Source organism: Pygocentrus nattereri, chromosome 15 (assembly GCF_015220715.1).
Source record: "Pygocentrus nattereri isolate fPygNat1 chromosome 15, fPygNat1.pri, whole genome shotgun sequence".
In the NCBI taxonomy this organism is placed as follows: domain Eukaryota; kingdom Metazoa; phylum Chordata; class Actinopteri; order Characiformes; family Serrasalmidae; genus Pygocentrus; species Pygocentrus nattereri.
Window position 1 is genome coordinate 13,891,328 of NC_051225.1, and position 27,658 is coordinate 13,918,985.

Sequence of the window (27,658 nt, forward strand, 5' to 3'; positions counted from 1 at the left end):
GTTAGTGTGTTTAACCATTTTCAAACCTCTCCTCAAGGAAGCCCAGAATTATATGTAGTTAAAAAGCAGCTCCTGGTTTGATCAATCAGTGCTTCAGTAAATTGTGCTCATGATGTAATTGATGATATTAACAAGTCTCTGTGGTGGCTGTGAAGGTATCAATTAAAAATATGGACCCTTACTTTTTATTGTTTTTATGTTTATTTGAACTATGAAAATGACTTTATTCTAATGTATATTGTGATAAACTCACTGCTGAGGTAAATTGTTAAAAATATGTTTAGATGCCTAAAACTATCACACAGTACTGTATATCGATGACAGAATGGAACAATGTATAAGATTAAAGGTCTTGTTTTTGACATTGAAAGCTCTTAATGACCTGACTCCAATGTGTTATAGCCTGTCCAGACAACTTTGTCCAGCTGAGGCAGGCTTACCGCAAATGTCTGGCACCACTTACAGCCCAGCTGGTGGAAGACCATTTTCTTACACTGCTCTGAAACTCTGGAATAGCATTCCAGAGAATATTAGGAATCCACATTTGGGAGGTGTTTATAAATCCAGGCACACATGTTGTGACTCATTTTCTTCATTTGTAATTGAGCTGCTATTTCGTTTGCAATGTGTCGTTTGCAGGTAACTATGTTTTTAGCTCCATTTCATCCAGTACTTCAGTGGTCAGGACCCCTACAGGTCCCCCACAGAGCAGGCATTATTTGGGTGGTGAATCATTCTCAGCACTGCAGTAACACTAATGTGGTGGTGGCGTGTCAATGTGTCATGTGCTGGTCTGAGTGGATCAGACACAGCAGTGCACAGCAGGAGTTTTTTTAACACTGTGTCCACTCACTGTCCACTCTTTTAGACACTCCTACCTTGTCAGTCCACCTTGTAGATGTAAAGTCAGAGACGATAGCTCATCTGCTGCTCCACAGTTTGTGTTGGTCATCCTCTAGTCCTTCATCAGTGGTCACAGGACGCTGTTGACTATTCTCAGTCCAGCAGCAGCACTGATGTCTGATTCACTCGTACCAGCACAACACATACTAACACACCACCACCACATCAGTGTTACTGCAGTGTTGAGAATGACCCACCACCCAAATAGTACCTGCTCTGTGAGGGTCAATGGGGGTCCTGACCACCCCAAAACAGGGTAAAAGGGGGCTAAAAAAGTATCAGAGAAACAGATGAACTACAATCTGTAATTGTAGAACTACAGAGTGCACCTTTGTAGTAAGTGGAGCTGATAAAATGGACGAGTGCAGAAACAAGGTGTTCTTAACAGAGTGCTCAGTGAGTTTATGCTGATATTGAATAGCTTTTTGAAAAATCCAAACTAGCATATTTTTCCAGTACTTTCTTTTAGCCAAATTTACAAAAAAATAACATTGTTTGCTCTTTAATGGGCCAAACTGAAATGAAAAAAAAAAAACAAGTTATGCATTTTTATGCTATGGCATTTTGGTACAGGTGTACCAGCATCCAAATACAGCCTTACTACACAGCCCTGCTTCACAGATTGGACAAAAAATCTGGCCACTCCTGTCTTAACAAAAAAAAGGAATAAATGATTTTTCACCACATTCTGTGGGCATGAGTATGTGCCATGGGTACTATAATGACTGTGTGCAGGTACTTTGAGTTGCTGAGGTAGATTGTACACACTAATGTTCTCACCGCTCTCTCTGCAGCTAGTATGGGCCTCCTTTAGCTCGTTGCGCAGCTGGAGCAACTGTGTTTTGAGAGTAGCGCACTCGTTCTCTTTCTGCCTCCTCTCTTTCCTGGCGCTGCGGAGGTCTGCCTCCAGGACCTGCACTGCAGTGGCATGCCTCTCTGCCTCCGCCGCCCGGCTACGGATTTTGTCCCGTGCCTGCACCAGGTCAGCCTCGGACTGCCTCAGGAGCACGTCTCTTTTTTGCACGGCCTGCAAGGGCACAGCAGGGGGCAGGGTGGGGGTCAGCTGTGAAGAAGCTAACACAAGTCTATATGGCTTAAAAGACAGAGGAAATAGTTAAGACTTACTGAACTTATCAAAACCTTCAAGCAAGTGAAGTGTCTGTGTTTGCTTGTGAGCCGTAGGCAGCCTGGCAGAGTGTGTGTGTCTGACCTGTGTGTGAGAGATTGTGTGTGTTCACCTGGTCTTTCTGGGCACACTGCCTATGAGCTGCCTCTAGCTCCTCCTCGAGTCCAGCTGCCCTCTGCTTCAGAGCGTCCACCTCTGCCTGCCTGCTCTGTGCCGCACACACAGCATCTGCCTGGAGCTGCCTCACCAGCTCCTGTAGCCTCTGCACCTCTGTCCAACACACACGCATGCAAACTTGTTTTAACACAATATCAGGACACCTTGTGCAATATTTACAGTGCTGGGCAAAAGTTTTAGGCATTAAAGAACATTATTTAGTCAAATATAGACAAAATAAGCGCAAATAAACCTAAACCTAAACCTACTACAATGCTAATTTCAAAAAAGTTTGGACGCTGTGCAAAATGTAAATTAAAACAAAATGCAAGGATATGCAAAACATTTAAATCCTATATTTCATTGAAAATAGTACAAAGACAACATATCACATGTTGAAACTGAGAAGTTTTACTGCACATAATGTCATAAAAAGATTCAGAGAATTGGGACGCATCTCTGTTTGTAAGGGACGAGGCCAAAAACCAGTATTCGCTGGCCGTGATCTTTGGGCTCTCAGGCAGCACTGCATTAAAAACAGACACGATTCTGTGCTGGAAATCACTGCATGGGCTCAGAAACACTTCCGAAATCCACCGTCTGTGAACACAGTTTGTTACTGCATCCACAAATGCAAGTTAAAACTCTAAAACACAAAGAAGAAACCACTCATAAAGAGGACCCAGAAACACTGCTGTGTGGGGCGAAGTGGAAAAGTGTCCTGCGGTCCAACAAATCAAAATTTTAAATTTTGTTTTTGGAAATCATGGACACTGTGTCCCACTCAGCTTGTTATCAGTGCACACATCAAAAGCCAGTATTCATGATGGTATAGGGGTGCATTAGTGCACATGGTCAACTTTTTGGAAATGGGGTTGTAAAAAGCAAAGTCTGATTACAGTTTTCTCCTCAAAGCCCCCAGGCAGCACATGGATTTGTAAAATTCCATCACCAGCAGTCCTGATTTAATTTAATGAAGGAGTTTTTAGCCAAAACAGGTATTTGATGACAACAAATAATGCTGGGCTTTCATGAAGAGAAGTTTGGAAATGGTTAAACAAACACATCAACATACAGCCTTACGCATTAGTTTGTGCGCCCCAGTTACATTACATGTTTACTTGACTTTCTAACTAAAACCTGTTCACACATTCTCAACAGGGAACATATTTAATAAAACATAATTCATTTGTTAATGTGTTAATTTAAGTGTTAATGTGTTAAATTCAATACATTTGCGATAGATCTGCCTTTTGCATTTAACTGTACAAGGTAAGTGGAGGTAATCAAATGAGTATATGACCACTGGGTGTGAATACGCATACACGCTGCAAATAATAAGTAAAGCCATTTATCTGCACAGTGAGCACTAATACCTTTGAAAACCACCGTTAGAAAAAACACAGGTAAACAAACATTGTGTGTAAATACACTGATGTGTGTGAGAATCTTAACAGTTTCCAAATGTGTCCTCCGGAAAGCCCAGTATTCAGAGTCACCATCTAATAGCTAGTTTATCTAATCCAGTATTTCCCAACCCAGATGTCCCACAACTTCTTTCATCCCTATTTGTTGTGAGTTGGTTTGGAACAAAAATGTAGATAGTCTTGGGGGCCCATGTGGACTGGGTTGGGAACCACTGATTTAATCAATCCTTCATTAATTTAAATCAGGTTTACTGCTGAAGGAATTTAACAAATCCATGCAATAGCTGGAGAGCAGCAAGATGTTATGATGCTCTTCTAACTGTATTTCTAATAGCCCAGGCATTCTTAATATTCTCCACCTCAAGGATCACCTATTCATCTCTAGAAATCATGAACGCCAACATGAAAACACAACTTTTTTTTCTTAAAAAAATTTTGGGTAATTTTTAGCACTATGTTTGGGTGCTAACATAAATGTTTATCAACACACACACACACACACACACACACACACACACACACACACACACACACACACACACACACACACCCTCCTGGGTTGCAGGGGGTGCTGAAGCCTGTCTCAGTTCTCACTGAATGGAAGGCAGAAAACAATGTTGCAATGTTGGCAAATAGTTTTTTTGTACACCAATTGCTTGCGAGTTGGTCACTGAATCAAGTGGAAGCACTCTTTGGTGGTTTTTGGGCCTGAGGAGGAGCACCAGAGTCCGCAGTGGGCTGGTGATGCCACTTTGACAAAAAAAAGCACTGAAAAAATGATTGAAGAAAAAAAAAAAAAGAAACCCTGCTCTGACCAAAGTTTTACTGCATTTATGTTTATTGGTATGTATTTTAATATTATTTAATGTTTTACCAGCTATTTACTGCATAAGACTTTTACAAAGTACTGTATGTAACTATTACATCTCGACAACATCGCGATATAATCTGATATTGTTGATGATTGACAAGCAGCTTGATGGTGCTGGTGATGTGTAAAAGGCAATAATCACAGTTTTAATATAAGAACCGAAAACTAGAGAGAACTTACCATTAAATATCTTTCTAAATATTCTGGGAAATTGGAGTTCATATTTAACTGGGGTTCATGTTTTTTTGTTAACGACAGAGAGACAGAAAGAAAGAGAGCGAGAGAGAAGTTGGTTAAGAAGCTGCCTGTTAGTTCTCACTGCTATGCATTGTATTGCTAGCTTTACCTTCCTCAAAGCTCCTCATCTTCTACTTATTGTACTTTATGTTAAGTTTAGTGCATGGAAGTGAAAATAAATGCCAACATGCTTTGTAACGGTAACACTTTATTTGAAGGCTACCTACATAAGGGCTTCATGACGCATTCATAAGCACTGAATAATGTGTTTATGAAGCACTACTTGAACATTTATTAAGTGCTTATGTCGGTTCTCGCAACCTAACATAAGATGTTTTATGAAATAAATGACATTGTACTGACATAATATGAATAAACATTGAACATATTTACATCTTTATATCTTTTATCTTTGTATATTTAAAACACTATACATAACTATTTATGTCAGCATTCTTAAAACGACACTGTAGTGATATCATATGTGGTTTAAGAGAAGAGAAGCAAAAACAATACTTCACACATAAACTGTAAAAACAACCTTCATGTATTTATCCCTTTTGGTTCTCTGTCATAATCTACTTTCTGATGTGATATGAAATTGCATCCATCATCTTATCCATGCCATGGAGGGAAGAGGGGGTGGTTTCCAGGCATATTTCACCTGATATCAATACAATGTCATCTTAAGAATGCTGACATAGTTATGTATAGTGTGTTAAATATGTTTAGTGATGTAAATAAGTTCAATGTTTATTCTTATTATGTCAGTACAATGTCATTTATTTTATAAAACATCTTATGTCAGGTTGCGAGAACCGACATAAGCACTTAATAAATGTTCAAGTAGTGCTTCATAAACACATTATTCAGTGCTTATGAATGTGTTATGAAGCCCTTATGTAGGTAGCCTTCAAATAAAGTGTTACCTTTGTAACTTCATTCTGTGGGACGTGCTGCAGAAAAACACCCAAACTAAAGTGACTGAGTATTTACCCTAGAGTAAGTAGCTAGCTTTCTGGGAAACAGGAGCAGAAAAAGGTAATACAGAATAGTAAATGTGTAAATGTGTTGTAATGGGGCCTTTAAAAGTACATTTTAAAGAGTAAATTTCTCTCTCTGTGCTGTGATTTACTGAGTAACGTATTTTCCATCCAGCTGAAGTGTCCTAGTGGTTAGTTAAAGTATGAAAACTCTGCTATATTGGCGTTTAATATGTAAAGCACATGGGCAGGTCGGGTAAGTTGATATAACCAATAGCCATGATTTTTTAACTTGTAAAAAATATTGCACTACATGGAATAAGCTTAATGTCATGTAACTTAAAACAAAAGCTTTGCCCTTTAAGCTTCGAAAAGACCAAAACATTCTGTACCCTGTTTTTCTCGTTTTTCTAAAATGTCAGGATATTTTGTCCTGAAAATGTATAAAAACAAAACACACACACGAACCATATCCAATTAACAGAGCTTCCTTCTCTACTCCACTCCATATCCATATGAAAAAGAAACAGGGCTCAGAAGGCTGGGCTACTGAACTAGCGGTGGAAAAGCGTTTGGAAACTGCTCTGCGTGAGCTGATTAAAATCAGGGTGAGAGAAGTGAGCGAGACAGAGTGTGAGCGAGCTTCATTCACGCACTCACCCGCCAGGCTGCTGTCTTTGAGCTGCCTCTGCCTGCATGCCTCCTCTTTGAGCTGCTCCAGCTCACGGGCCCCTTGACCACAGCGCTCCAGAGTGTGGGACAGCGCCTGGGGACACAGACACACACACACGCACGCACAAGCATATTCACACACAAACACCCACAGCTGTCACACACCTGTCACACATCTGTGACTGCGCCTCGGGGGAGGAGCAGAGATGCCCCAGGCTCTGCAGAGGCGCACCTGAGGAGTGAAAATCCCCCGTTCCCCCTCACTGCCTCTGGCCCTCAGGCCATCTATCCACCTGCCTCTCCTGCTCCCTCCACACTGCCTCTCCAGCCTCATTTAGCATCCGCCGCACACATGCAGCCAGGGACATGTCCCATGCATATACACAGCCTTTTCCTGACAGGTGTCACCTCCAATCTGGCAACCTGTTCATCTGAGGCATTAACCATCTGACAAAACCGGTGCAGGTCGTCAGGCACGTGGGTTCCATCTCTTAATTACCACGGCAACCTGGAGCGCACACGTGCACGCGTCAGCACGTGACAGGACAGGTGATGCGTCAGAAGTGTGTGTAACCTGTCGTCCGTCCATCCATTTAAGTGAGACTGCGCTCTTCACAGCTACGGCTAAAACAGCGGTGGGGCGGCTGCGAATTAACTAAGTGCTAAATAAAAAAGACAAAAAAAGGAAAAAAAAAAGAATCAGACATCAGGCATGTTAGGGGCCGGAGCTAGTGCCTAACCCCCTCATTTCGGCCCATTAAAATAACGAGGTGTCATGAGGCAGTGGTTCTCTATGCTCGGGTGCTGACACCCGTCAAGACAAATCTATATTTCATGGCCACTTACAGATGTATAAATAGCCAAACGAGGTGCTCTAACCATCTATAAAACGCCACTAAAAGGTTGCCGGAAGATGGCGGGCACTGTCAGCGCACCCAACGGGTAATCAATCTGTTGGGAGCGGGCTGGCGGTGGCGGGAGAAGGGGGCACTAAATCAAAGACTATGCTAGCGTAGAGCTGGACTGACACGCTGCCACTTCAGCTGACGTGCGGCCCGCTCGACAGCCTGATGGATCGCTCCACTACAGTCCATTAAAGCCCAACGGCCGGCCGCTGTACTGCCATAACAAACAATTAGTCACCAAGGTGCTCATAGAGCCGGGCCAGGCCTGACTGGGTGAAGCTCAGGACAGACCTACGTTCTGTGTTTCACTGCTGGCAAACTGCCATCGAGAGCTAATACTGACAGGTTGTTCTACCGTATATGGATCATTCTACCGAACTGGTTCAAAGACAGAGCTGAAAACACATTTCAGACTTTTAACTGACTTAAACTTCAGACTTCCTTTTGCTTTGAGTGATCCTACAGCTTAATTATATACTACTATTAAAAGAAAAAAAAAAGATGTAACATTCCATTTTGTCACTAGTAAAACAATCATAACAAACTGAAACTTTACAAAATGTGTTTTTAATGACGATTTAACTCATTTTTTAGCGGAAATAAAGAAACTACTAACCAGTACATGACTAGCAAACACTGCTTTGAGCAGTTTAATACATATACAATAATATTATTTTTCACTGAAAAGCAAGAAAGTTTTATTTAATGTGATGTTCAGTCCTGACAATTCTTGATGTTCTACACTGAGTTTTAGACTTTGAGACACATTTACTCCAAAACTGTGGGATCTAACTGCTCACCATGTGGGAAGCAGCTTCACTTCGTGCTCTAAAATGCAGGGGCATGGCTGAAATAAGGCTCCGTATATGGACTAAAACTCTGTCTAGGTAGTGAAAATCTTTAATCTTCTAAAACTTCACCAAACCATACAAACATACAAAACCAAGTATGTTATTTTCACAAGTGTAAATTTAGGGGTTAGGGCTTGGGTCAGACTCCTCCCAATAGAAAGTACCCTATAAATGATGATGTCATATGTTTTCAGCTTATTACCATCTCAATAAATGGATTTTATTAACATCGTATCATCACCCTTGTAAATATCTGTGGTATGAACACATTTATTTATTTATTTACTTCTTTTAACTTTGGTTGAAGTAATTCAGCAGAAAAGTCCAGAGACAAAGCTCTGATCAGAACTACAGAGACCAGAAATAATGTGTAGACATTCTGTTCACCTGTTCTAGTTCCTGGATGTGTGATAGCTGGGATTCGTAGTCCGAATCGGAATGGATGTGAGTAGCTCTGTATACAGAGAAATCAGATTGGAGCTTCACCACGGCCTCCTCCTGCTCCTCCACCTGGAAATGCACACACATTTTTCTTATATATCAGGATGTGAGCCAGTATGCACGACACATCGTGCTGGAACACAGGACTCATTGCATGACTACCAGATCAGGCCATTATGGGAAAGAAAAAGTGCAGTTATTAGTCTATCAACAACTGAATATTTCAATATATGCAAACTCCAATTACTCCAATTATTATTATTTCTCCTTTTGCAAGATGTTCTCATTTGGCTTCACTTGTTTATTTAATGCCCTTGGGCCACAGTTTTCGCTGCCCTAGATGTCAGTCTGTTTGACGGAGAGTATCATTTGTGTCTGAGGCAATCAGGTGAAGCAGTGACCACTCACAGTGAGCCATGTGCTTACTTTGCATTTTATTCTTGTTTAATTACTTCTTATTTATGAAGATGTTTGTATACTGTTGTCTGTAGATGCCACATGTTTATATGCTTAGCTATGAATTGCTCCTTGAGGACTAATAAAGTTTGTTCAATTCAATTCAGTCCAGTCCAGTCCGGTCCAGTCCAATCCAACTAAATTCAATTGAATTCAGTTCAATTCAGTCCAGTCCAGTCCAGTCCAATTCAGTTCAGTTCAGTTCAGTTCAGTTCAGTTCAGTTCAGTCCAATGCAGTTCAGTCCTGTCCAGCTAAATTCAATTCAATTCCAGTTGAATTCAGTCCAGTCCTGTCTAATTCAGTTCAGTTCAGTTCAGTCCAGTCCAGTCCAATTCAGTTCAGTCCAGTCCAATTCAATTCACTTCAGCTCAATTCAGTTTATGCTTATTTTATTTCCAGTTATATATACTTATTCAGTTATATATTCCAGTAAAAATGAACTAGGTACAGTTACACAATATATACTCCGAATTCAACATTTCGAAAAAGCAGATTCACTTCATGCATGCTCACACTGACTGTCCACAGGTCACGCCCTAATTCAGGTCTTGCTAAAATGAGGTGGAGTTGAACACTGAGAACACATATTTCCACCTGTCAGGAGTCCTGGTGCTAATCCAGGCCCAAAAATAGCTAAAATGGGCTGTGGATTTGAGCATGAGGTACTGTGCTGTGTGCATGCTGTTTGTCTCTATCTCTCCGCTGTGCGTGAGGCGTTTGCTAATGCCAGTAAAGTTCCTCCGTCTCCCTGAGATAAATCAGTCCAAGGGAACGGTGTCAGGAATAATCTCCCCTGCGTTTCTACGTGCTTAGTCAGGACTTTACGGAGCTTGTGTGCATATGAAACATTCCTAAATGGGTTCCAGCTTTATGAAGATAATATATCTGTCAGTGGCCTGCTTTCATTATACTTCAGTGTTTGTTGCCTTTGTTGTGTGATGCTGGGGCAGAGAAAGAGTAGACAACTCCGAGCACGGAAGACAGAGAGGGAGGAGGAGAGATTCATAAAGACAAGGTCTAAGTGAGATGAAGACTGATCGGGCTTTCTTACTGATGAGCCATATTGTTTCTGAACACAGTCAGAGTGATCAGCTTATTAGACCTCAGTCCCTCTCGCTTTCTATTCAAGGTATCTATTCTAAGTATTAGTGAGCAGATACAGTTACATGGAAAATTTGGTCATCCCTGATCAAATTAGGTCTTATTGATTTTGTTAGAGAAAATAAGTTGACACATCCTTTACAGGGAAAAAAGTGAACAAACTTTAAGTTGGCTAACCCAGGCGGTCTCTAAGGCGTGGCTAGGCCAATTGATAATGAATGTAGGAGAATAAGACTTCAGCGTTATATAAGCATTTATGTAAGTAGAATGACTCAGGACATTGAGCATTCATCAGTTTATTCCACTGTACTAACACTGCTGTACTGAGTCAGGTTGGTTCATGTTTCTAGCACAAAAGTTGTAGAAGCAGTAGCATTGTAGATGTTTGACTGCAGAATAATAACAACTTAATTCTAACAAATGTATTACACAGATGGCTTCCACTTATTTAATGAGATTAACATACTGGAAAAAATATATCACATAAAACATATATAATGTGCCATAACTCTTGCACAGGCTACATTTCATGATTTATTTTTTTCTCCCAATATGATTATTTCAACAAAAGTTGCATTCCAAAGTCCAGGCTGCAGCCTAGGTAGGCCACATTTCTCAGACCGCTATGTCACAGAAGGACGTTCCAAAGTGAAGGTCCCTTCGTATACAGCCTAGAAATGCAGCCTATGTTCAGAGTGATTTCAACAATGCATCAAATGTATAATTGCAGTCCTTCGGTTACCAACAGCTCAGTTCTGACAAACAACGCAAGGAGGGGGGGGCACAGTACATAAAAATGGAGCCGTTGGAGCAGGGCTTGTTTTACAATGTAAGTTTTTCACGTCCTTGAATTCATCTTCAGGTAATAAAGTGTAAATGATTGATTAATTACAGTCCCAAGTCCAAAAAAGTTGGAATGCTGTGCAAAATGTAATATAAATAAAAAACAGAATGCAGTGATTTACAAATCTCACAGAACCATTTTATACACAATAGAGCACAGAACACATATCAGACGTTGAAAGTGAAACATTTTCCCATTTTATGAAAAACATGAACTCATTTAGAACTTCATGGCAGCAACACATCTCAGAAAAGTTGGTACAGGGGCAAAAGGCTGGAAAAGTAAGCGCTACAAAAAAAACAAACATCTGGAGGAGCCATTTTTTAACTCTCTCACATGACTGAGTATAAAACGAGCATTTTAGAGAGGCAGTGTCTCAGGTTCACCAACCTGTGAAAAACTGCATTTAAAAATTGTGGACTAGTGTCAAAAAAATGTTCCTTGACATAAAATTGCGAAGACTTTGAATTTCCCACCATGCACAGTACATAATATCATCAAAAGATTCAGAGAATCTGGAGAAATCCCTGTACACAAGGAACAAGACTGACGGTCAATACTGGATGCTCGTGATCTTCAGGACCCCAGGTGGCACTGCATTAAAAACAGGGAGTTGGGGTCATAAAGCAACTCCTGCACCACTGCTGTGTCTGATCCACTCCTACCAGCACAACACATACTAACACACCACCACCATGTCAGTGTTACTGCAGTGCTGAGACTGATCCTATATAGTAAGTGGAACTGATTAAATGGACAATGAGTGTAGAAACAATGATTCATAATGTGGTCATAATGTTATGGCTGATCGGTGTATATGAGATTCTAATCAGAAGTATTTGTATATATCTAGTCTATCGTATGCATATTAGCTACCACAGCAACAAACACCAGTTCCCTCACAAGTCCTGAGCCATAATTACAAGAGGTGGGAATTGTGTATTAAAATGTGCAAAGTGTGTTTCTTTAGTTGATGTGTTAATTTATTTTCCCTTACAAAATCAACAAAACATGTCATTTGACCAGGGGTGCACAAATCTTAAAACTTTACTTTTTAACTTTTTTTTCCCTATTGTTTGTGTTATTCTTATATTTTCTATTTTTTCTATTTTCTTCTAAGATTATATTAAGATTATATTTGGTGAATGGAGGAACAGCACACTGTTCTGCTGTGCATATGACTATAAAACTCTTGACTCTTGAAACTTTAACACATTTCTGCAATATCTGCTAGTATTAAGATCCTGTGGATATTCTTGTGCTGGAGAAAATCCCCCAGATAAAGCACTGATATTTAGTGGCATGTTTATAAACCAGCAGACGCCTCTGATGTGATTAAAACAGTTCACTCAGCCATTCGTCTGGAGCCTGCTGAGCTGAAGGTTTCCTCCCACTCACTTCTATTTCAGCAATACAGACTGAACACAAACAAAAATCATGAACAACAAATACAAATAAAAAGCCAATCAAGTCAAACCTTTAGTATAAGGACAACACAAACAAAACCATTTTATGATGAGAATCAATAAATGAGCTTATTAAACCAACAAATTGCTAGAAACGTGTGTATTTATATTTCAGCTCTTTGGAGTTTCATACGTTGAGCTATTTGAGAAACTCTGTATTGCTCTGTAATCAACAAAGGAGCAGGAGTTCTGTACCTCACTCTTTACTTTTGTGCACTCTATCACTTCCATTCTCTCAGTCCAGTTAGAACTAATGAGTTACAACTGTGCCCTCCCAACAACAGCGGTCACTGACATTTTATTCCCCTTCAAAAAGAGACTAACATTCACAACTACCCAACTTAACTAGCCAAACACATGCGCTTCTAACATGACTAAAGGAGATCTTTTCAATGAGGTTAGATATTATGACCATTTACTTGTCACTTCATAATAAGGAAATAGGGAAAATAAGAGTTGCATTATTAACAGGTATAGAGAAAATTCTCTCAACAATCAAGATCTGGTAGACCACCGAAACTGTCTGCCTCAGGAACAGGAGAAAACCAATCTTCACTCTTACTTAAGATCTAAAAAACCCACAGGTGTTTCTGTCCATCCTTCCACTGTGAGAAGATGATGGAGCGCCATGTGTCTGAAAGCATGTCTAGCTGTCAGGAAGGAGTAACTTTTTGAAGGAAAAAGGCAAAAAAAAAGAAAATCTGCACTAGAACAAAACCAGGACGCAGCGTCAGGTTACATGAACTGATGGGTCTAGATGGGATTTTGTAACCAACATCTAAGACTGAACTTTAGAAAGTTAAAAGAAGCATAATTTTTTTTTTTTACAGATTTCTTTGAAAACTGAAAGCAAGTCTCCCTAAAAGAATGGACGCTGTGATGAAGGTAAACAGTGGACACACTAAATGTTGTGAGGCTTCTGTTAAAGATACACTGTACTGCCAAAGTGTTTACTCGTCTGCCGTCACACGCATATGAACTGAATTGACACCCCATTCTTAATCCATAGGGTTTAATATGATGTCGACTCACACTCTGCAGCTATATCAGCTTAAACTCTTCGGGGAAGGCTTTCCATAAGGTTTTAGGTGTGTGTTTATGGGAATTTTTGACCATTCTTCCAGAAGCGCATTTGTGAGGTCAGTCAGAGCAGCGTGATTCATCACTCCAGAGAGCACGTCTCCACTGCTCTAGAGTCCAGTGGTGGCACTTTATACCACTGCATTCGACGCTTATCATTGTGCTTGGTGATGTAAGGCTTGGATGCTGTTGCTCGGCCATGGAAGCCCACTCCATGAAGCTCTCTACGCTGTTCTTGAGCTGATGAAGTTTGGAGGTCTGTAGTGATTGACTCTGCAGAAAGTTGGTGACCTCTGCGCACTATGCGCCTCAGCATCTGCTGATCCCACTCTGTCATTTTACGTGGCCGACCACTTCGTGGCTGAGTTGCTGTCGTTCCCAATCGCTTCCACTTTGTTATAATCCCACTTGTTGACTGTGGAATATTTAGTAGCAAGGAAATTTCACAACTGGACTTGTAGCACAGATGGCATCCGATCATAGTACCACGCCTGAATTCACTAAGCTCCTGAGAGCGACCCATTCTTTCACTAATGTTTGTAGAAGTAGTCTGCAGGCCTAGGGGCTTGATTTTATACATCTGTGGCCATGAAAGTGATTCAAACAGCTGAATTCAATGATTTGGAAGGGTGACTGAATACTTTTGGAAATATAGTGTATGTTTTCAGCCTTTTTCCTGCCTGAAAAAATTAAGAACTTGTACTTAATGGCTGTTTTGACTAGAAATTAAATGCATGAAAAGGTGGTCTATAACTTTGGTTTAGTACTGTGGATCAGTTAATAAACCCTTGAAATCAGCAACTGCACTGGCCACAGAAAGTTTCACAATGGTCAGTAGTTCTTAAGGGGCCTGGACACCACTTAAAGAAGAGCAGGCATGTTAGGGGGTAAAGACAAGAGCCAAGAACAAACATCTTATGGTATGCGCAATGGCGCTCATGTGGTGAGGGCCTGACTGAAGACAGCAGGATCAATAGAGCATGTGTGTTAGTGAGAGGCTGGGGGGCTCCAAATGGAGCGATATCCCTGTTGGTGGGGGACAGGTGATGGAGGGGAACAGGGAAGCTCTGTGAGAGGTACAGGCCGGGACAGAGGCCGGCTAAGAGGCATCACACACAGCTCTGCACTGTCAGGCGAATGTGGCTACCCCGCTGCGGCACACACCGGACCTGTCCCCTTCACCGCTGTGACCACTGGCCATTATTTCAACAAGACAGGGCCAGCCCAGCAGGGCTTTCCACTTTACGCTTGGCATGTGTGGTACTGCTGCTTCCCACTATGTGTATCTGTGTAAAGCCAAACAACTTCAACTCCACTTAAACATCAATCTCTGCGTCTCAAAGAGTGCCACAAGTAATCCAGAGCCTCTCAAACAGCTACAAATCAATAAGAACTTCAGCTCCCAGAATCCCACAGGAGAGACCATCACTGCTCACCTGCAAAGCCTCTCTCATCACATTACTGACCCTGAATCAGAGAGAACACTCACTGATGCATCCAGTGCAAACTCACTCTCATGTCCTCATGACATGCCACTGCATTTATCAGCTGTTAACACTTCAGGTTAAGACTTTAAGACACTCAGGGCCAAATGTACATACAAGCGAATGCTCTGTTTAAAACAGGGTTCGAATAAAGGGGGAAGTTGGAGGGTCCCAGACATCCCCTGAAAGTAAAGAGATCTTCTCGCAAAACTTGTGAGTGAGGAGGGATCCCACATCTTTTCCTTGAATAAATTTTTTTTTCATATTATTTTTCATATTATTTCCATTCTTTTTATATTTTCATCATCTTCAACATTAGAGTCTTCCGTCTAGATCAGGGGTGGCCAAAGTCCAGCCTGCGAACAGGTTTTGATTGGCTCATGGTTTCTGATTTAGAATGTGTTATAGGTGGCCTGCCAGCCAATTTACAATTTGTTGCAGTTTATCCTTTTAATTAAAGGTGGCATTTAATTTAGTCAAAACTGCAGCCATAAAGCACAAACTTACCATTGAAAACCAGCAATTTTGGCAAATTTCAGTACTTTTTGATCGAGAGCCACAGCAAATGCAGGTGCCTCATATGTCAAAGGACTGTAATAAATTTAAGATCAACAGACATGAAACGAAGCATGGACATTAAAATTAATATTCAGAGGAGGTGAGGGCTGAGACACTACAGCAACTACAGTCCACTCTCAGAGTCTCAGAGTCATTCATTTTTCATTAGAGCACAAATATCTTATCAGAGCAAATACAGTAGTTCAGTACTGTAACATTAACCCTGTAGGCCAAACAAAAATGTGGCTATTTATGCTGTTTAATCTGCTATTCTTGTTTAATCAAATGATTTCTGAATGTTGTTGTTGCATTTATTTGATATGAACATGATCTAACAAAACTGAAAATATATATATTTTTAATTAGTTTCTCTCACAAATTCTATTTTTGAACAAGTAAACACTAAAATAGTAGCTTCCATAATTAGTCATGTTGTATTACGCTGATTTAACAAAGCAAATTATTTGTTATGTGTGGTTACCAGTGGTGGACGAAGTACACAAACCATGTACTTGAGTTAAAGTAGAGACACCCAAGGTAAAATATTACTTCACTAAAAATAGAGGTTCCTCCCTTTAGACCTCCACTTGAGTAAAAGTACTAAAGTATTTACCTTCAAATGTACTTAAGTATCAAAAGTAAAAGTACTAAAAGATTAATTATGGCTTTATGTCCTGTTATCATTTTTATAACAAGACTGGCTTCATGAACTCATTTTAGGTGAAAATCCTCCAGTGTCTCTCTTGGTAAACCAGTCCTTTAATAGAATGTCATTAATTAGTGACGCTGATGTTTATTAAAATGATCATAAGCACAAAACACTGAAGGCAAACAGTTTCTATCAGGAAGAACCGAGTGGCTCTGAAATCACTTTTTACAAACAAGCAAAGTTTCAGTTTAAGATTTATTTACAACTTAGTTCCAAGTTTAAGTTTAATAAAAACTGGCTTTAAACTCAGGATCACAAATTTCCTTTACTATGTTGATCTGTAGGTCCCAAACTAATTTACTATAAAATGAAATGGTGTTTGTATAAATTCAGAAAAAAGCCGCGTCAGTCACGACTGCATATGTGGACATATTTCTATATTGTGCTCTATTTACACAAAGTTAGGTTAGTTCATCATTTATGTTGAATTGACTCTCCCAAAATTTTACACTGTTGCACTGACGTTGAACCGTGTGCTGCACTGGGTCGGTATGACCAACAGGTCAAAACAAGCTCAAAACAAAGTGACCGCTGTGCCCTGATTGGTGTTCTTGCTTTGCGCTTCTTTCATTTTGTTTATTACGTTTTTATACACACAGAAACCAAAGGGAACGACAGATTTCTCAAAATGTAGTGGAGGAAAATGTCAGATATTAGACTTTGAAATGTAGTGGAGTGAAAGTAAAAAGTCGCCCAGAATGGAAAAACTGGATACACAAAAAAACTACAGTACAGAAACTAATTACATTTACTCAGTTACTGTCCACCACTGTCAGTTACTGATCCAAAATGCTCTGAATGAGCAATCCAACAATAAAGGAAGCCTTGTGAATTTTTCATACAGTAATAATAAACATGGTAGAAAGCTTTGATTCGATGCACTGATACATTTCACTGTGACTCCTCTGGTGTTTAAGGGGTCATTCCCAAATTCTCAAAATAGATTGCCAGCAAGACACTCAGTTCAAAGACGTGCTCTACACAGTTGTGTTTTTCACATTTTGAATTGTTTGTAAATAATATTTTGGCCCTCAGGTATTGAGACATGGTCTAATTCATACAGTAACAGCACAATCTAGGGCACCATGCTATATCGCTCTGGTTTCAAACTGAAGAACAGCATAAACTGAGTACATCACAAACTGATTAGAGGCAGCAATGAACACAGAGAAAATAAATGCAGTAAGCAGCCATGTCATTATTTTAAATAATATTCATTATTTAATTTAAACTCCAATATGCTGTGGTAGAGAGCTACAATAAAAATAACTTGGTGGATTTCCAAATATTTATGATCCTGACTGTACGAATCACATTAAAATCACCACATTCATTCTTCAGATCCTCACAGAAGGCTGTGTGAGGACAGTGTTAGCTGCTGAGTGTGGCTGACCTGTCTGCGCAGGGCTGTGGTGTTGTCCCGTAGCGTGCTGATGACCAGCTCACACTCCTGTGCGTGTGCACGGCTGATCTCCAGCTCCCTCTGCGTATCTCTCAGCCGCTGGCTCAGGGCGGCCAGGGCCTCGTCTCCGCTCTCCAACTGAGCACAGCGCGCCTTCACATCTCCCCGCAGAGCCACGGCCTCCGCCTGCAGACGCAGCACCTGCTCCTCACGCTCTGCCGCCTGACCACACAGACACAGTGTTAAGAAACACTATCTGTAAGAGTCATGCTGTGCTAGACTTCGGTTCTGACACTCATTCAATGCCGTCACACTTAAAATTAGTTGTAAGTCAGGTGTCTCATAACCTGCCCTGCAGGGCCACAGCAGAGCAGTTCAGATTTCTACATTTACATTCAACTCACCAGCTAATTCACAGGGCACTGTGTCGAATTTATAGTGTCAGAAGAGGGAAAACACTAAAGTCAACAGGAGCACTCACTTCTGGAGGAAAACCTTGTATGTCCATTTTTTTGTTTTTTAGTTTTTGACATAATTTCAAAATTACTGTTACCCTTTACATTATGTCTAAATTTCAATGAGAATGGACCAAAAGAAACGGGCCAAAATTACTTGGAAAAATGTCTGGTTCCAGTGATTACATTAAAAGTAAAGTAGGTTTTTTTCCTTCTTCTGTAAAGTTACCATTTTGGAGATATGAGGTTTTCTTCCGACAACAGCAAAATATTGGTAAAGTTTATTAGGGGATTTGCCCCTAATAAAAGTCGCTTATCTCAGCCTATGCATCCACCTCCTCACTCCTCGCCACAATAACTAACATTGGTCACTCTCAGAACAAACCCATTATTATTTTTTTCATTTCTGAGACTTATAACAGATAAATAAAAACAGTGTTGCGTGCTAAATAGTGAACTCATATTCATCTATACTTTTCTCTAATTTATCTTCCTTGTTCCTTGTCCATCAGTCATCATTATACCTGCCAGTTTCATCAGATATGCAAATTCATCAGATATAACAGGTCACTTTTGCCATTTTATGTATGTGTTATAACTGCTTATTAATGATTTTTAAGATGTTTGTGACTTAATTAATATCTATTAAAAACTAATTTCAAACCAGGACAGCAAAACCTTTAAATAAACCCCCTTTCCTGGACACACTGGGATTGGACTTGGACTCCTATTGTTTCATTAACAGAAAAGTGACTCTATAATTATTAAGGCTGTAAAACAAAACAAAAAAATTTTAGTTGTGATTTTTCACATGGTATGATTTGATTAAATTTGATCCTAAAGAAAGATTTTTTTCCAAAAAAGGAAAAAACTGCTTAAGCAGTGTGTTTTGTTATAGTTTGTTATAGCTGAGTGGATTACATGTTTCAATAATTTAACATAATTTTATTATTTGAACACAGGATTCACATGAACTGAACATGAAAAATCACCTGATTTCCATAGAGCGAGTTTCCAATTTTCATTACTGATATCAAGTGAGAGCAACAGTGACTGCATGTTCTAACCAACGACTGTATATTACATATATCACAAATGCAGTTAATGGCTCAAATTCCTCTGAAATTGTAGCCCTCTCTTAGTGTGCTGCTTGTTATTGCATAGGAAAATGCCACAAGCATTTTCAAGAAGGTATTGCTTTAAAAACTGTATTTCAATGAGAGGGATACAATCAAAGTTGATCAGCTATAAACAGCTGGAGCTGAGCCTGCACTACTATGGATAACTTAGGGTCATACTAGAAAAAAACTTTTTATTTTAAATTTGCTAATGTGTTATTAGTGTTATTAACACTTTAACTTCAACAGCCCTAATAATTATTGCATAAGAGATATTAATATTTTTCAAAATACCTCACACATCAGAAACTCTATGTCCAAAACAGTAGTGGCTTAGTATCCGTCGCTTAATAACCTGCTTCTTTTCTGCAGACTGCTAGGCTATTTCTTAGCATCATTACCAGAACAGATATACTGTAAACCACTGCTAGCTGTTCAAAACTGTGTCCTAATGATTTTCATACTATGCAGGTTCAAAGTGCCTGACCTGTGTCCTGGCGTCCTTCAGGTCCTCCTCTTGACTGTGCAGGGTACTCTCCAGCTCGGCTACCTTACTCAGGCAGGCCTGATATTTGTGTTTGTAGAGCTCTATGGAGTCACTGAGCAACTGCAGTCTGGACTCAGCGTCTGAGGTGACTCTCTGAGCCTCCTGCAGATCAGCCTTCAGCCGGCGTAGCTCAGAGTCCTGACCACGCAGGGATGCTTCCCTACCGGAGGCCTGGAAATGACAAAACACCAAGCATACACATATATGTAGCCTAATGAAACATCAAACCAAATTTACAAGATTATTTAACTAATTGGTGGGCATTGAGATCATTTTATCTGATAAATGTCTAATTCCTCTGGAAGATCATTGTTCTTGTTTTAAGCATTTTTTCTTGAAACAAGTACATTTATTTGCCAAATGAATGAGACACTTTCACTTGATAAAAAGTTACATTCTGTTGTTCAGTTGACTGGACTTGCTTATGTGGGTTCTGGGAATGTATGAATGTATGACCGTTACATATACAAATAGGTCAAAAGCTTGTCACATAGCTAAATAACTGTAGTAGCAGTCTTTTTGAATATTGAATACAATATTGTCTGTATGTTTGTCACATTTCAAAGACGTCATCTCTCACCTTTGTGTATATGCAGTAATGTACAAATGTCAGAGACCACCTTTCATTTATTTAATTTTGTGTTATTTACTATCAGAAAAAAGCAAAAAAAAAAAAAAAAACATATTTAGCAGAAAATTACACTAAAAAACATCCACAATCTGTCACCAGTGCAGCTTCCATTCTTTTTGGGGAAACTTGCTTTCAGTTTTTTAAAGAAATCTGCATATTTCTTTTTCCACTCCTATAAAGTTCAGCCTTTGAACGTTGGTTGCCTACAGCCATCCGTGGGCAAGAGTCCAAGAGAGCCTCGCTCTCTGGGTGGGTAGAATGGCCCCCATCTCCCCCCCATTACTCAGCATGATGCTGGTCAGTAAAGGTGTCTGTTAGCAGACATAACAGATCTGGTGGTTGGCGCTTTCCTCCAAATGTGTTTGGCTGTTGTTCTAAAAGATGCGGTGGCGCTTTACAGGCCTGTGCTAGGCTTCGCCCCCCTAGCACTGGTGGTATTGAGTGACTGGAGTAGTCCTAACTACTGGGTGGAACTGTATATGATTAAGTTGGGGAGTAAACAGGGGAAAGAATGCAAAAAAAAGAAGAATTTGGTTGCATTTTCTGCTTCTCACGACCCAAATAATCCCAGTCTATTGTTCTGAACACCAGCAGCTTCTCCCATTTGCAAATTTTCTTCTATTTCTTTAACAGCTTCTTGACAGCTACACATCCTTTCAGACCCATAGCACTGAGTCACAGTGGAAGGATGGACAAAAACACATGTGGATGTTTTCAGATCTGAAGCAGCTTGATTTTCTCCTCTCTCTCAAAGATGAAAGCTATTTTATATAAGTACCGTTTATCTAATGTTGACAGTTTTGATGACCTACCAGGTCTTACATGGTTGTTTTCACTTCCAATTTATCTTTTGAACCCCATTTTTTTGTTTATTCCTCTTTCTTTGTGCAATTATACCTGGATATCATCAGACATCTCTCCATGCAAATGAGAAGATTTATTTATTTAAGTCAAGCTATGATGAGGTTCTTGGATCTTTCTGTGTATTTTGTTTTATAAGTTTAATAAATTTTAGAAGCTGCTCTGGACGAATAAACGTGGATGTAGCCAGGTTCACCTGCTCCTCGGCATCTCTCTGCTGCTTGTGAGATGTCTCCAGCTCTCTGTGCAGGTGCTCCAGGCTGGTTCTGTGCTGCTGGAGGCGAGTCTGGGCCTCCTGCAGCTCCTTCCTCAGCCGCTGCGCTTCCTCCTCCCGGTCCTCCCTCTGGCTGTGCGCCTCCTGCTGCCACTGCTGCACCTCCCCAAGGAGCTCACAGAGCTTCGTCCGCTGGCCCTCACACTGAAACACAGCCGGGCAGCACATTCAGAGAGACTAACGCAGACTACAGGTCTTCAGCACAGACACGGCCTGCATATAATTAAACACATTCAGACAGTGATACATGAACGAGCACTTGCATGGATGATAGAAGTGCTCAATAGCACAGAGAGAAGTCTGCTCACTCCCTGAAGTGCGGCTGTGGCAGTTTAATGACAGCAGCTCTACATTAGATTATTAGCCTCCAGAGAACAATATTCCAGATGGGATAATATTATTTTTTCCCCTGGCTGATGATGCATTACAAAAATATAAAGCAGTGTAACAGATGTCTCACAGGGTGAAAATAATAAATCACACTGGCTTGTACACACAAACACACACACACACACACACACACACACACACACACACACACACACACACACACACACGTGTGCCAACAGACACACACACACAGACTCGAAATATTGGCTTTGTGATTTAACTTCTCGTGTGATTTATTTGGCTTGTTGAGGACCCTGCGTGGAGCCCCCTCTTTGTTTCTGCTGCAGAGAGAGTGAGAGAGTAAGCGAGGAATAGATTGGTCCACATTTACCTTGCAAGCATCATTAAGAGCACTGCACTAATTGTGTTGTTTTAAAAGACTGAAATCTGATAATGACTCCATTAGTGACTCCATTGCACTGATGTCTCTCAGGGGCTGTACTGAGAGAGGAGCACTGTGGTGGGCTTAACTGACTACAGAGTGAGAGAGAGAGGGAGAGGGAGAGGGAGAGGGAGAGGGAGGGGGGGGGACAACAACAATCAGGCAGAATGAATCAAATGCGATGTGAGACAGTGGCAGAGTGAGAAATAAAGGAGATAAAAGAAGATACAAGCAGTCAGTGAGAGAAAGGGAATGAGGAAGAAGAGTGAAAAAGGAAAAAGACAGAGAAAGAGTGAGAAAAAGAAGATGAATAGAGAGAAAGTACTAGAGTGAAAAAGGAAGGAAGAAAAATAGAGCGAAAGAGAACGGGAAAAGAGAAGAGTACGAAAGGAGACAGAAAAGAATGTGAGGAAGAGTAATAAAAGTGAGAGAGAGAGGAAGAAAGAAAGGAAAGAGAAAGGCTGAGAATAACAGAAGAGAGAAATAGAGAAGAGAGAGGAAGAGGGAAAGAGAAAGAAAGAAAAAGGGAGAAAGAAAGAAAGATAGAGTGAGACGAACAGAATGAATAACATGAGATGTAAGACGATGCGAGAGAGGGAGAAAGAGAGAAAAAGAAGAGATAAGAGATAGATACAAGCACAGAGACAGAGAAAGAATGAGAGTAAAGAAGAAAGGGGAAAGAGAAAGACAGAGAGAGAATGAAAGAACAGAGAGAGAGAATGAGGAAAGAATGATAAAGGAGAAAGAGAAGAGAGAGAGGAAGACAGGGAGAAAAGCAAGAGAGAGAGGGGAAAAGGCTGAGGAAAGAAAAGAGGGCGAAAGAAGAAAAAGGGAGAGAATGACAGAAGAGAGAGAGAAGAGTGAGAAGAAGAGTGAAAGAAAGAAAAGAAAGAGATATAAGCACACCAACAGAGACAGAGAGTGAAAGATAAGATATAATAAGACAAAAAGTAATAGAGAGTGAGAGAGGAAGAGTGAAAGGAAAGAGAGAGAAAGAGAGAATGAAGAAAGAATGAGAAAGGAGAAAGAGAAGAGAGAGAGGAAGACAGAGTGAGAAAAGAGAGAGATGGAAAAAAGACTGAGGAAAGGAAAGGGAGCGAGAGAAGAGACAGAAAGGGAGAGAACGACAGAAGAGAGAAAGAGAAAAAAGAAGAGATAGAAAAGATAGATACAAGCACACAGACACAGAGACAAAGAGAATGGCAGTGAGGACGAAGGGTGAAAGAAAGAGACAGAGAGAGAGAGTGAAAGGTAAATAGAGAAAAGGCAACAGAGAGCTAGACAGGAAGAAAGAAAGAATAGAGAGAGAGAGAGAATGAAGACAGAATGAGATAGGAGAAGAGAGGAGGACAGACAGAGAGAGAGAGAGAGAGACTAATCCATATTACAGCAGCGTGCTGCATGGCTGCATACATTACCGCATCAATCAGTGCTAAGCTGCAGTGTAATTTTCTAACTCCCCATTTCTCTCCCAACCTCATCACACAGACAACACCCCACGGCTATTTCTGATGAGATTCAGTGCCTGAGAGAGAAGGAGGGAGGAGGGGTGGGTTACACAGAGAGAGAGAGAGAGAGAGAGAGAGAGAGAGAGAATGGAATGGAAAGAATAGTGGGTAAAGTGTTTACGAATCTCATCCTCCCTCTCTCTCCTTCCTTCTCTCTCTCTCTCTCTCCTCACTCTGCTCCACCACTGATTAATTTCCAACTAGATCGCTTGGCCAGCAGAATTATTAGCATAAAATTTCCATGGATCAGGCTCTGCAATGAAACCCCTTCATCAAGTTGCTTGTCAAACATAAAAATTTCAAATCTCATTTTGTTTCTAATATCATTTTCATACTGAGGAGGGGAGAAGCAGAGGGAGCTGCTGACAGAATGGATGGAGGAAAAAAGGGGTGCAGAGGAGGGAAGGAGAAGTGAGAGAGAGAGAGAGAGAGAGAGAGAGAGAGAGGGGTTGCTGTTATGCACTGGATAAACCGAGTCATCAATCAAAATTAAAGGGCTGCTAGTTGGTTTACAAAAGTGTCAAACGGCTGCTGAAGGAGGACCAGTGATTCTGAACCGTGCCTGAGGTGCTCAGAGGGCTGTGATTATCAGTTATATTAGCAATTGATTAGTTAACCAATTAATTATTGTGAAAATTAGTCAAGTAATTCGTTTTTTTTTAAAGAAGGGCCAAACACTAAAAATCATGTTACGAGGGCAAGGGTCCTCAAACACATGATGCTTAAATAGTAGATCGGGCATCACAGTTAACACTCACTCTACTATCGGTCTCTACACCAAGATGCTTTTGGGAAACTGGACCCTAACCTGGAACAAACACACAGCCTATCAAAGATTCCAAAATACTGTGCTACAAAAAGGACTATGACCGGAAAACATGGCAAAAAACTGCCAACATACAAGTGTGTCTTTGAGGCTGGGAGATTCATTCGAAAGAGGCCCCAAATGTTCTGTAATAACTCTCGCTAGTATGAAGCAATCGGAGCAAAAAAAATGTCCAATGTGGTCCTCAGTATATGGAGCTTCAAACAAGCCGGGATGCCCCTGCGTTGGAGTGACAGCCGTTGCAATGTTTAACCTCTTTAATGGTTGCCGATATGCTTAGGAACTTGGAGCACAGCATTGAAATGTGTCTAGCAGTAAATAGTGATCACTTCCAGCATCTCATGTAATGCAATTGATTACACACGTCAAGATATGTAGCAGATTTTTTTTGGTTCAGACTGGTTCATCCTAACGGGAGTTACAGCAGAATATTCAGGGCCTCTTTCGAGTGAATCTCCCTGTATAAGGCCTCATCCGCACATATCTGGATATTTTTAAAAAACAGTTCTTCCCTCTGTTTTGAAAAAAATCTTTGTCCACACCAGCAGTGTTTAAGAAAGTCTCTATGTCCACATGTGAATGTTAAAATAACTCAAAAATGCTTGCACGAGCATACCAGCGCTGCTTTAGCAGCTGGAGACTCGCAGACCAATCGCATGCGTTGTAAATATCACACGTGACGCTACTCAGCCAATCAGATCGTTTCAGAGCATTATGATGAACACTGAGACTCGAGTGAGTGGCGTCACACGGGAGGAATGTGGTGAGAGTACAGTAGCCAGAGAAGAAAGTGAGTCAGAGGGAAGTTATTTCACATGCCGTGATCTAAAAAGAGAAAACTGACAGTAAATGTTGATGAAATATGACTGAACTGGGCTTTATTTGATTTGATATTTAGCTGTTGACTGTATAAGATGTTGATATTTCTGCTAGGCTACTTCAGTAAACAGTATATGACACTGAATCATGATGCAACTTAGATGTTCTGATGACGTTCTGGATCTTTTGAGGAAATTTTCTGTAACTCGCTCATTTCACACAGATTCAAAGTCCTATTTTTGCTTCGAAATAAAAGCTTAAATAAGCAAAATAACACCTACCACTGATCGTGGAGTTTACATTGCCATGGCTACACCACTGTTGCTGAAGTGTCCACTCAGTTCTGATCAGGAAGAGGAGCTGAGATTTTTTTTTTAGCTTTTCACCCCATTTGAATTGTGGTGTTGGGATTTATTTATGTTCTGACTTTGGTTAATGATGATCAAGTCACCGATCTTTAGAATCATAGAGATATTTTTAACAGGTGGAGTCGAGGCGAAGCCCCATCTACAAAAACTGGGCACAGTACATTCTGACGCTTGCGCCCTACGGTTTAATGAAAAAGCAAAACCGAATTAAACTATAAACATGATTATGACGACAGAATCACTCAAGCAGAAACAACCCAGAGTTTTGAGAACACTCTATCCTGAGTTTTCAAAATCTTTATCCTAAAGAATGTTTTCAAAAACTGCAGCTTTCAGTAAACAAATGCGAACTAATAATCATTAAATGTGGATGAAAGGCCAAAATATATATAGTTAGAAGTGAAGGTTCTGTTCAGGTACATTTTTCGTTCATCAAGCTGCAAACAATGTAAATGTTCCCTCAAAGGTACAGCAGCGGTTTTAAGGTCTGATTATGAACCTTCAATCAGTTTTTCCAGGTGAAAAGTTCGTATTTGTACCTTTTCATAACTGAACGTTTTAAAACAGAGCAGTAGAATAAAAGCCTGGAGGTGAGACGGGGTGTGTGGAGTCAGTACAGCTTAGAACATATCATTTCAACGGATTATGGTTCAGTTATGTTCCCTGACTAAAGGTACTGAGATGTACCCTTGAATGTTCCACCCCAGTGACAAGAGGGGCACTACCCCAGTGATAGTTTAGTACCAGATACGTGCGGTCGGGGCCTGAGATGGACCAATAAGAGTGCTTCAAATATGCATTATCATCGTGCAACTGAGAAAGTACATTTTAAATCATTTTTGCAATCGAGCAACAGTTTAATTGAGTGTAAACTCACCAAACCCTGTTTATACCCTTTTAAAATCAAGGAATCCTCACGTTTCTGAGCATAACACCACCAGTGACAAGCCACAACCCACAACACACATCTGTCACTGTTCACGCACTCCATCTCAGGCAACTCAAAAACTGAGCCTGACAGTCTCTGTCAGCTACCGCAATAAATAACCATAAATATCACCTCAATACCCATATGTGAAACGCTTTCATATACATAAGCATGCACACACAAAACAGCCTTTAATTATGAAAAATAGCGCTGCTTTGTGAGAAGAGGGGGGGGGCATTGTTTAGTTTTAATAAGGATACTGAATCGATGCGATTGAATCAATTTCGTCTAATTAAAAAACACTATATTGTGAAACAATCAAGGTACATAAACAAGATTAAAATAAATGAAGGAACTGGGCCATGAGCAAGGAGCTCCTAATTAAATGAAGTTAATTGGAATTTCATGGCTATGTGTGGTTTGCTAATGCTGTGAACATGAGTGTGCGCGAGGTAGTCTGATCACTGGAGACCGTCTATTCTAAATATCCTCCAGCTACACTCACACACACGCCACACAGCACGACTCAACAGGAGCGGGACTGCTTGAACATGGCACCATTAGCATACTGTTCTGCAGAATTAACTGCTCTGTTCAGCCAGGTTTGGAGGGTTGAGGGATGGTGGGGTACATCCCAGTGTGGTTTCACCTTCGTAAGGAGGTCATCGTTTTCCAACTGGAGCTGGACATTTCTGTGTTTCTCCCTCTCCAGCTCCTCCTCTCTCTGGTTCAGGAGCTTCTGTATTCTTCTCACCTCCTTCTGTAGGGCCACAAGCTCCTCACCTTTAGACTTTACCTCCTCAACCTGCCCTGCAAGCTACACACAGACACACACACACATATGCATGTATAAATAACCAATTAAATAAACTTGATTT

General features: G+C 40.5%; 1 protein-coding gene across 3 annotated transcripts in view; it reads right to left on the reverse strand.

The window, feature by feature from the left end:
• LOC108433047 (trichohyalin) overlaps positions 1-27,658 on the reverse strand; it is a 318,922-nt gene that overhangs the window by 32,902 nt on the left and 258,362 nt on the right. For all 3 annotated transcript variants that reach the window (XM_017707316.2, XM_017707312.2, XM_017707314.2), the window contains 8 exons: positions 27,430-27,597; positions 21,482-21,703; positions 19,734-19,964; positions 17,665-17,895; positions 8,519-8,641; positions 6,364-6,469; positions 2,142-2,299; positions 1,684-1,930 (listed from right to left, as the gene is read on the reverse strand). In XM_017707316.2, the coding sequence (XP_017562805.1) occupies positions 1,684-1,930; positions 2,142-2,299; positions 6,364-6,469; positions 8,519-8,641; positions 17,665-17,895; positions 19,734-19,964; positions 21,482-21,703; positions 27,430-27,597 (1,486 nt within the window). The remainder of the gene's footprint in view (positions 1-1,683; positions 1,931-2,141; positions 2,300-6,363; positions 6,470-8,518; positions 8,642-17,664; positions 17,896-19,733; positions 19,965-21,481; positions 21,704-27,429; positions 27,598-27,658) is intronic.